This window comes from Nanorana parkeri, unplaced genomic scaffold (assembly GCF_000935625.1).
Source record: "Nanorana parkeri isolate BGI_ZX_2015 unplaced genomic scaffold, ASM93562v1 scaffold2125, whole genome shotgun sequence".
Classification (NCBI taxonomy): Eukaryota; Metazoa; Chordata; class Amphibia; order Anura; family Dicroglossidae; genus Nanorana; species Nanorana parkeri.
The window spans coordinates 178,439-189,865 of record NW_017308393.1 but is presented as its reverse complement, the minus strand read 5'-3'; the positions used below and the strand labels follow the sequence as shown (position 1 = coordinate 189,865).

The window sequence follows — 11,427 nt, the reverse complement described above, 5'->3', positions numbered from 1 at the left end:
TAAATAGCCAATAGGAATCTAGCAATGCATTCCTATGGCCAAAATGTATTTATTTTTTCTATTCCGACACGGCTCCGTGTCAGAATAAAAAAAAAAAAGAAAAAGCAGTGTTTCTCTCCTTGGCGGCCGGGAGCGGGAGACTCCAGGAGCGGCCGGGAGAGTTAGTAGTTTGTTCAGTTAAAATTGGAAAATGAAAGAGAGAAGCTGATTGGTTGCCATCCACAGGTGCTCCAGATTTTGTCTGCTCCAGTTTTGATAAATTCCCCAGTCAGTATATTCTGGGAGGCAGCTGACCTCGTTTATTGAGCACATAATATTGCTAAACTTAGACCTGACCAACTGGAGCAAGCCCAGATCATAACAAATCTAAATCCGTATAGTGACCTTTTTTGTGGCCAGGCAGTGTATTTGTAATAGATCAATATATTATGCTTAGTTATCTAATATGAACATATATATTTTTATTGTAATTATCTATTCAATGCTTTTATTTATAGGACTAATCTAAAAGTAGACAGTGAAGAAGACCTGTTAAGACCAGTGGTAAGAAACCAAAGTTTAATGTTAACATATATTTTATATAAAAACAAGCTGCTAATACCATTCAAATGTAGTTATATAAAATATCAGGATCGAATCAGAACCAAGGAGAATTTAAATAACAATATGACTCTTAGAGATGAGTAAAACAGTTGTATGAACCTGGGTTCATACCTACATTGCCAATCCACAATTATATGTTCCCAGTAGATCGCCACTTTACTCCAGGGGATGCCCAATATTGGTGAACTGGTCAAGAGATCTAAAGGAAACTTACCAGTTCACTTCTCCAAGTGCAGAGCACACAATGCACCCCCTTCCCCCATAGGAGGCCTGTCATCCAATGGAGTTCAGTAGAGTGGCAGGATCTAATGCAGATCCAACTTTTATTTAAAAGCAGAGGGCACAGGGAGATTATGGAGTAAGATTCACTGTCTCACTGTGCTGTAATAACCCTAATAAGTAAGAACTACACCTTCCTTTTATGTGCTGTCCTAAAAAAAGGACCTGATACTTATTATGATAAAGCAATGGGGAATCTAAACGCGTAATGCTCTGTACACTCTAGATTAGGGGTGGGCAAACTCCGACCCTCCAGCTGTTGTGGAACTATAAATCCCATGAGGCATTGCAAGATTCTGACAGCGACTGGCCTGAGTCCCACCCCTGCTCTAGATGTACTAGTACTGCTGATATTGTTAAAAACAGAGATATTGAAATATGTATGTGTGACCCTTAAATGATGATTGATTTTCTATATTTTAATCTATCCAAGTTTGGAGATGCAGTCTTGAACTATACTAGTGACTCTGAGTTTACAATTGGTAATCAATCAGTAAGCTTGACAGGCAGACCTATGTATAGTTGAAACAGTTGTTAGGCATGCTCAAAGAAGACTTGGCCTTTAAAATTAGTTTGTAGAGTAAAACACATTACTCAGGACATAGACTATGGTGCCCAACATGGGATAGAAGGAGAACACATGACTCAGATACAAAGAGTATGGCACTCCCTTATGCTAATCAGAAAGACTTTTAAGGTAAACATCCCATAGGTTATTTTAAAGTAAAAGCATGGATATAAAGATGGGGGATGATCCTTCAAGACACACTCGTACACACACGCACAGCATCACAAAGACAGGCCCACTCTCACATTGAATAGACAGACACCTGTTAGGACTATTTTTACTTACTAACTAAAGACATGTTTCTTAAGCATCTTATAGATTTCTGCTGTAAGATATACTATATTTTGTAATCATCAAGCATCTTATAGACTCATTCTGTAAGATATTCCATATCCTGTAATATTTTGTTACTTTAAATTGAACACATTCTGAACTTTATGCAACAACGGAAACAATCATCTTTTATTGAACTTTTCCACCCTATGCTTCGGGAAAAGGAATATGACATGAAAAATCATATTTCGTGTCATTTTCTTACATTTAATGGTGAGCTTCAGCCCGATTCGAGTTTTTCCACATTTTCCAAGTTTTTTCTCCTCACCTTGATGAGAGGGAATGATGGACAATTTGCAAAAATCAGCAAATTATGAGATCAAGCTTCAGGTGAAAAAACTTCATACGGAACCATCGAAAAAGAACCTATACGAAGCAAGGAAAGGAATTTGCGTGCAAAGACTATACATTTTGGTGATGTCACAATTTCGCCATAGAGGGAATTCCACCCATAGATCATGCTGGGAGGGAACACACTGCAGAGGTGTATACACATTCGTGGTGTGTTTATAAGGTAAGTAAATCAACCCCATAAAGTTATGGGGTAATCTTTGGAAACAATGCTTACAGGATAATGTGTGATTTGAAAAGCAACTCTTTTACTGTAAGTTAAAATGAAAATGGTGAAAATGTTTAAATTACCTGACAGATATTAACCAATACATAATGTTTGTATGATTACACAGGATACAGTCGAGCACAGGGCAGAGTAGATAAGGGTATCACAATAGGAATACAGTGAATGTGTTCATTGTCAGACTTTGACTGATTATGTAGATGACCTGTACAAATCAGATTCATATTTAAGATTATTCAATTGTCTGAATTACAGAATGATGTAAAAAGGATTTCTGTAATTACAAGGACAAGAGGTAGCAAATGTTACATACAGGAAACTAAAGAACAGTCTTTTGTACCAGAGAGTGGAGAGACACATCAGAACTGAATTTCCAGAGCAGGGTGGAGCAGTAGTTTGTTTCTATTGTGGAAATTCTGGTCATATGAAAATACAGTGCTGGAAATATCAGAATGATTTACAAATAGAAATCTGGGAAACAGAAAATGAAAAGTCAATTTCTGTACAATCTGCTCTCCCGTGTTCTAAAGAAATAATGTAGATTTGTTTTACTCCGATTGTCAAACAGATGAGTAAGTTTACCGTCAGTAATGTCAATAGGTCAAGTACTATGGTATGCAGTGATGTCAAGGAAGGTTTATTACCATTGCCAGAATTAGACTGAGACTTAAACACTCTACTTTTAGAATATCTAAGTCTTTTGTTATTTGATGAAAGTAGAAGACCCATATACAAGGGTTACTAAATGGTTCAAAGATTAAATTAAATTATTAATTGATATTGGTGCTGAACTGAGTTTAACTAAAATTAAACTATTTTTGAAGTCTTATGCACCTGAATGTAAAATTGTGGGTTTCAATGGTAAAGGAAATTCCATAGCAAAAATGGTTTGTGATGTAAAATTTGAGATACCAGGATTAATAAAAACTGACATTGATATTTGGTATTGTCACTACACAGAGAATATTTTGGGTACAGCCATATTTGGTAAACTAGGCTGGATTATTGAGTAAAGAAAGGAAATTATATGGAAAGATCTAGCTAGGTCTAGATCATTGGTAATTGACCCCTCTGTATACAGTAAAGTTGGAAGTATATGTACAACAATTACTGATGTGTTTTTAGAACACACATGGCCTGAAACTGATGATAATATTGTTTTGAGGAAATTGGTACAAATGTTTCAGCCATTATTCAGGAATTACTCCAACAAGGTATGGTAAGGAAATAAAACTCAGTTGTAAACAACTATGTTTGGCCAATTAAAAAAATTCTGATAATTCATATTCTTGTATCAGTTGATTTCAGGACACTAAATAAATATATCCCAAATAACAAGTCTGTTGTTCCTGAAAATCCTGATATTATGTCACACTTAGATGCCAAGGCTAAAATTTCCTAGGGACTGGAAATTGGGAATAGTAATTTTCCTATACCATTAACTAAAAGTTGTCAGTACAAGTTTGCATTTAGAATGCACAGTGTGTATTTACCAGACTGAGGAATAGACATTAGTGACAACATAGTCTATTTTTAACATATGACTATTTGCTTTTGAATTGTTGCAAGATGCAGGACTGAAATTTAATACAGTTCAGTTACTAAAAAGGAAGTGACATTCTTTCCAATGCTGATTGGTCATGGGAAGAGGCAATTATTGCAAGAACATGTCAAGGCAATATTGGCTATTCCTATCCCCAAATCTCACAAGGCCTTACATGATTTTTTGAATAAAGTACACTTATGTAAAGATTACATACAGGGATCTGCAGAGGAAGTCAGACTTTTGTATTTATTGTTAAAGAAACAAATCTGATATATGTGGTCAGTGGGATGAAGTACAGCTAAATGCATTTGGAACATTGAAGAAAGACCTATAGAATGCTCCAACATTAGCAAGTATAGATGTTTCTTCAGCTGTTTTTGTTTTACAAAGACATGTTTTTGAAGATGCTATTTTTTACACTCTACCAGCTCAGAGATGGTAATAGGAGAATGTTAAGCTATTTCTCCAGACTGTAAAGAAACACATGGAGGAAAAGTTTCTGTCACATGTTAAAGAGATGTTAGGAGTTTTTATAAAGCTGTCAAAGTAAGTGAAAACATTATGAGATCCAATTTTACTAAAATCTGATCCATTATTAAATGTTTTTCTCAAGGAAAATGGTTCAGAAGAATTGCATGGAAAGTGTTCAAAATGGTTAAACGTTTTGACATTTCATTTACCTTATGTGATGACCACCCAAAAATGCCTTTTTAACTTTATTTACAAGGAAATTGGTTCATGTGTACAACAGATGTCCTTTTAGAAGAATCGTAAACAACATGTGTTTGTCACCTCTGCAGATGCCATCAGAAAGAAGATTTGCATTAGGACATAGATAGTCAGGTTCAGACCCAACTGCGATGCGTGTTGCTGCGATTTACCGCGATTTTACTGCAATTAATTTACTGTATTGATTTTTCCCCCCTAAATTTGGGATTTCAGGTGCGTTCCAGTGCATTTGCAAGCATTTTTGATACGTTTTGATGTGTTCCGGTGCAATCGCAGAGTGCAGAGGTCAGTTGTAACGCAGAGTGCAGAGGTCAGTTGTAACGCAGAGTGCAGACGTCAGCTGTATAACACAGAGTAATCCGATGCAGCTAAAACAGGGCAAGCAGTATATTTTCTGACTGCATCGGAACGGACTGCGCTGGTGTGAATAGAGCACCAGAAATCCCATAGGAAAGCATTGTGATGTATTTTGGCTGCAGCAGCCAAACTGAACGGACTGCATCACAACTGCATCTGGTGTGAACTAGCCCTTAATATGGTCTCAACAGTAAAAGTTATTTGAAACCCCTGAGTTTGGGTTTCCCCAACACCTACAAAGGTTCAACAGACCCAGTTTTTCAAGATTTGTTCCTATATTTTTACATTATTAAAGCCAACTTTCAGTTTAAATCATCTAAATACGTTCCAGGTGCTTCAAAATAAAAGGTGCGCAAAGTCTTACAGCTGGTTTTCTTTAGAAAGCAGCCACAGCTGCATAGAAAAGCCTGTCCCCTGCCAGCATTCTGCAGAGAACAAAACTTGCTCTGTGTGTGAAAGCAGTGTCCAATGCTTCCCCTGCTGACTAAGAGCTAGAAATCTAATGTGCCCTGCTGACTGGAGGGCTTTAGCTCTGACTTAACAGATGGTGTGTCAGACCTCTGCAGAGAGGCTACTTCTTCCACACAGAATGTAAGGGAATTGCCTTACATAAGATTTTTAACACCTTTGGTTTGACGCACTCGAAATTTATCTAGCTGATTTAAAATGAAAGCTTAATCTGGTTATAAGTAAAGCATGTAACAGAGTTTAAACAGAGTCCTGGCGGCAAAAGCCGCCGGGAGTCTGTTTAAACAGCCCCAATGCTGGCGACGTACGCTGTACGTCGTCAGTCACTAAGGGGTTAAAAAGAAAAAAGACAAGTTTTTGACAAGTCTTTTATTTAAAAAAAAAAACAACGACTTGGCGAAAGAAAACAAATTAGAAAAAGACAAAAACCCGTCGTTCGCAGACCCGTCCACATGCGACAAACTTCCGCCGCAAAATGGTATTCTGACAGATGCCGGCAAAATATAACAAATTGGGCAGAGCTGGCGGTGACATCCCTGCTAGCTCCTCCTAACTGTTTACATTTGTCCGTCACCTGGCAGGTCCAGGACAAATCAAAGGCATGGGCGGAGCCAGCTGTGACATCACGGCTGGCTCCACCCAGCTGTTTACATGTAATGACAGCCCAGTGTCCTCGAGGATGCTGGACTGTCATTGAAGGACAACAACTGGGTCGGAGCAAGCCATGACATTTTTGCTTGCTCCGCCCAGCTGTTGTCTTTTGCAGGGAGAACAGTCAGCTTCGCCTGACCTTTCTTCCTGCTTCGGGTGTCACTACGGCTGAGCCGGGCCGACGGCTGCTGTACGGTCTATTGTGAAAAGGGCTCAGACAGCCGAAGTGAGCCGAAGGATCAGCCAAAGCTACGTCTGGATTCTTCGGTTCTTTTGTGAACAACCCCCAAATTTTATTGCTATAATAGTGTTATGGAAATTCGCTTGGTTCAACGCACAAATACATACTGCGCTACAGTGCGCCAAACACAAAGAATTTCCCCTGTGCTTTAAAGCACAATTGTATTAAGCTCTTTTGTGTGAGGACTGGCAGTACCTCTTTATAGTCAATGTAGCGTTAGGACACAAGAGACAGATGCTGCTTGCTTGATAATCCCATGCTTAGAGAGCCAGAGCACAGGTATGTTTATTGTTTTATACCTGCCCAACAGGAAGTGATGTCAGACAGGAAGGGATGTCTCAAACAGTGAGACAGGAAGTGATAGCAAACCAGCAGATGATTTCAACAACCAGCAAACCAGGAAGTGGGGCAGACAGGAAGTGAACAGGAGCCAGATAACAAAACACATTAGTAGAATAATCTATTACCACCGGAGTGAGATTATGATTCTCATGCGTGCTTATTTACAGACAACGTCATATTATCTCCAGCGGTTGATCAGACGCACTAGGGACAATAAACGCACGTTCCTTTCATATACTGCGTTCCAAACAAATGTATCCACGCAAGCCAATAAATCCATGCATTGCACGTGGGGCCCCAGCCGGCGTCCATACATTCGCCAAGAAGACACTGCTTTGCCACACATAAAATATCTACTCCAATGGTTTAACCCCCAGTGCCTATTTAAACCGAGACACTGAGAGACTAATGACAAAATATTACAATACATTAAAAACACATCCTAGTAAAATTTCCACAACAATAGAAACACACATAAGGATGATATACTAAAATGAAAATATAGTGGTGTAAGTTCTCCCTCTGTAGAGGTTGAGTTCAGTAAACTAAACCCAATGATATCATTTCTATCATTTCCATGGTGTAAAGTCAACATTGGATCTGAAGTTCCTGTTGTTAAGTCCCCGATAAAAGTTTTATTCCAAACACAACTAAAATCAAAGCAGTTACAGATGTGGCAGCTGTCAGCAAGTGCTTAAAATATTATTAGAGTCAAAATGTTTTTAAGCTATTTCAAATGCTGATGAAATCACTTACAATGGATGCTGCTTCTTGATGTTTAAAAGTTTCAGTTTCCTGCAGAACCAGCTGGTTCCCTGAGCACTGGACCTGAAAACCCTGTTTTAGGGTGACTCCTTTCCCTTGCAGGGTGCTATGGAGCCACCCTTGTGTGTGCTAGTAAGCTGTGTGTGTCTCCGCAAACACAGGCATGGCAAAGCAAGTCACTCTCCAGCTCCATGCTTCTGCTTCTTCCCTCCATCCTTCTTCCTTCTCTAAGCTAATAGATGTACATCTGCTGGAGACTGTGCTGTCCCTTGTGATCTTATACTGGACAGTGAGTGAAAAGCCGAATGCCACCGAGCGGCATTTAGCTCGGCTATTCTGCTCATTACCTCCGAGGTAGCGAGCAGAATAGAAAATAAATGAAAGGAAAGGGGGAAAAAAGTGTTTAATGGAAAAGCACCTTGTCCCCGTGCAGATGGGGACAAGGGCCTCTTCCCCACAAGCCCTGGGGCGGTGGTTGTGGGGGTCTGCAGGCAGTGGAGCTTATTCACAGGCAGTGGAGCTTTAATAAAGGAGAACCCAGCTGCGACCCCCCTTGTGAATGAGTAAGGGGTACTTGTACCCCTACCCATTCACTTTATTGACTAAAGTGGTATGAAGATGTCATACCACTTTAGTCAATAAAGAGATTGACCAGACATCATATTGGAGTGCAAGTGGCTTTTTCGTTGCGTACAGTAGATGCGGTCGCACTCTGCCCATACACCTTCCGATTATCGTACGATAAAAGCGTGTGATCCCGCGATCGGCAGGTGTACGGGCACCTTTAGATTCATTTCAAGTTCAGCTTTACTGGCTGTTAATTTTACAAAATCACATTATTTTTTTAAGTAGAAAAGTACCTCTTGAAATGAAAAATACTCCTCTATATATGGTTGTATTATCTATAACACTCATCATTGGCCAGTGCCTAGGGTGTGGATGTTAGAGGTGTCAGCCCAAGCTTAAAAATGTACAACCTGTAATAATAATTTCCTTATTTTATTTTGCTCCTCTGGCCACCTCTGAACATTTGTGAATGCATTCAACAAGAGAACCGTAAGGGTAAAGCCGGTGCAGGTGATGTTGAGAGGACTCAGAGAGGGGAGAAGGGAGTCAGAAGGCTCTTTAGTTTGGTGAAGAGATGGAAAACTAATGTTACCAACATATGTATTCATAGAAGAGATCTTTTTAGCTTACTTATTTAAAATAAACACTTAGACCAGCCAAAATGAACTACTTTGTGGCACAAAATTTGCAGAGCTTAATAGGGATTTTCTTTCCCTTTTCAGATATGAATGGCATAAGCATCATTCTTCTCACCTGGTTCATGGCTCTGGTTCATTCCCACATTGTTATGGAAGAGAAAACAGAGAGGACCAATGCTGGAAGTGCTGTACGGCTTCCTGAGCTTCACCCACCAATATCCATTGTAGGTCAGTAGGAATCTGGTATGATGATGTTTACACATTTGTAACAATGGTAAATAAGCTTTAAAACTGTCTGTAGCTGCAGGCATTGAGGTAATTCTGTCAGCAGTTAAGCTATTCCAGTACTTCCCTAGTAGATCATCATGTGTTTACATGTGAGATAAGAAGGCAGGAAGAGTGCTGAGTCACTGCTTGGGGGTGAAACAGAGTGAGCTGCTAAGTCACTGCTGGGAGGGGGAGCAGTGCAAGTTGAGCTTCTGAGCCTCAGGAGGAGCTGCTGAGTCACTGCTGAGTCACTGCTGGGAAGGGGATCAGGAGGAGCTGCTGAGTCACTGCTGAGTCACTGCTGGGAAGGGGATCAGGAGGAGCTGCTGAGTCACTGCTGAGTCACTGCTGGGAAGGGGATCAGGAGGAGCTGCTGAGTCACTGCTGGGAAGGGCAGCACGGGGAGTGGAGCTGCTACATCACTGCTGGCAGAAAAACGGAATCTATAAACTGTATAAATTGCATATTTTAAAACTCACCTTTAATCCCAACAGCCAGGAATTCACAGCTCCTAGAGCTAGAATTGTATTTCTGTCTTATATCTAATTGTATAAATAACTATACACAAAACCCTAACCCTAAGCAAGTAATGCACAAAGTGCAAAGGTCGGTGGTACGTAATGCACAGAGTGCAGATGTCAGTAGTAAGAAACATACAGAGTGCAGAGGTCAGGAGAAGGTAATGCACAGAGTGCAGCGGTCAGGAGGTAATGCACACAGTGCAGCGGTCAGAAGGCTCTGATGCACATAGTGCAGATGGAAGTAATGCACAGAGTGCATCGGTCAAAATCGGTTTGTTTTGCTTGACCGATTTGGTGCAGCGACGCATGGGGTTTCTCAGCTGCCATTAGGATGTGCGGGATCCCTTGTGTGTTTCTGTGCCTTTATGGAGGTTGGGCGTCCTCCTGACAAACCTGCACCCAATTTGATATCTTCTGCCCCCATGTGCTCCAAGATGGAGACTCTCATAGTTTAGAGTCAGGAACACACTATAAGAGGTGCCTTGGCGCGGCAGTGCGGCTTTCACATCCTCTGCAAAAGACGTGTATCCAAACCTCTGTCATTATCCTTAGTGGTGAGACAAGTTGTTTTACATGCTGGTTTGTGAGTGTGCCATGATGCCTTTCTGCTGTTTTACAGCACAGGGGTGGGACGCAGAGTGCAGAGACTTACAGTGCCTATAGATCATCTGATGTTCAGGTGCTCTGCCCTCTTCCTCTCCTGCCTTCCTGTTTCCAGGACTGGCTCTCTTGCTGTCTGCCCGCCAGTGGTGGTGGTGTAGCTTTCCTCCCAGCCCATAGCAGCTGGAGTGGGCGGAGGAAGCTGCACGTTGCCGCCGAGGAGTCCGACTATTTAAGCGGGCATTCAGTGGGCAGCGGAACTGGCTTTTCTCCTTCACGGCCGCTGCAGCTACAGAGATGCCGGGAAGAGAGAGATGACAGGCGGGAGTGCCGTGGCGGCGGCCATTTAAAGTGCCCCCCCAGTCCGCCCCTGCATTTTTCTGCTCCCCCGCCAAAGTTACCCAGGCAGCCCGCATGGCATCAGGGGGACCCCTTTGTTCCCCTGTGCCCCAGTCCCCATAGCGGCCGCCTGGGTCACTATGGCAATAGGTTCTGCCACAGGCGAATTAGGCAGCTGCGAGGCCCCCGTGAGGGCGAGGCCTTAGGCGACCGCCTAACTCGCCTAATTAGAGAGCGGTCTCTGTACACAGTGTTTGAAGGAACTCGGCAGGTAGGTTGTTCCAAACATCTTGGAGTACTTACCACAGATCTTCTGTGGATGTCGGCTGCCTCAAATCCTTCTGTCTTTTCATGTAATCCCAGACAGATGCGATGATGTTGAGATCAGGGCTCTGTGGGGGCCAAACCATCACTTCCAGTACTCCTTGTTTTTCTTTATGCTTAAGATAGTTAGTGATATTGGCTGTATATTTGGGGTCATTGTCCTGCTGCAGAATAAATTTGGGGTCATTCACATGCCTCCCTGATGGTATGGCATGATGGATAAGTATCTGCTTGTATTTTTCAGCATTGAGCACACCATTGATCCTGACCAAATCTCCAACTCTATTGGCAAAAATGCAGCCCCAGACTTATAAGGAACCTCCACCATGCTTCACTGTTGCCTGCCAACACTCATTATTGTACCGCTCTCCAGCCGGACGGCAAACAAACTGCCTCCTGCTACAGCCAAATATTGCACATTTTGACTTATCAGTCCAGAGCTCCTGCTGCCATTTTTCTGCACACCAGATCCTATGATTTTGTGCATAGTTGAATCATTTAGCCTTGTTTCCATGTTGGAAGTATGGCTTTTTGGCTGCAATTCTTCCATGAAAACCACTTCTGGTCAGACTCTTTTTTATTAAATGTCTTTTATTATTTTCTTAACTTTTTTTAATTTTACAATTTTTTTTTACAGTCATTTAAATAATGTTTAAGCATTTTTTTCCATTTATTTACGTTTTTGCTATTCTGCACATGTGGCAAAAGATAA

At 41.3% G+C, this 11,427-nt stretch overlaps 1 protein-coding gene across 1 annotated transcript in view; it reads left to right on the top strand.

Moving 5' to 3' along the window:
• The first annotated feature begins 502 nt into the window (after positions 1-502).
• The window catches only part of ASIP (agouti signaling protein), a 17,164-nt gene continuing 6,239 nt past the window's right edge, over positions 503-11,427 (top strand). Inside the window, exons 1-2 of the mRNA XM_018572765.1 lie at positions 503-543; positions 8,749-8,892. Of these exons, the coding sequence (XP_018428267.1) occupies positions 8,751-8,892 (142 nt within the window). The 5' untranslated portion in view covers positions 503-543; positions 8,749-8,750. The remainder of the gene's footprint in view (positions 544-8,748; positions 8,893-11,427) is intronic.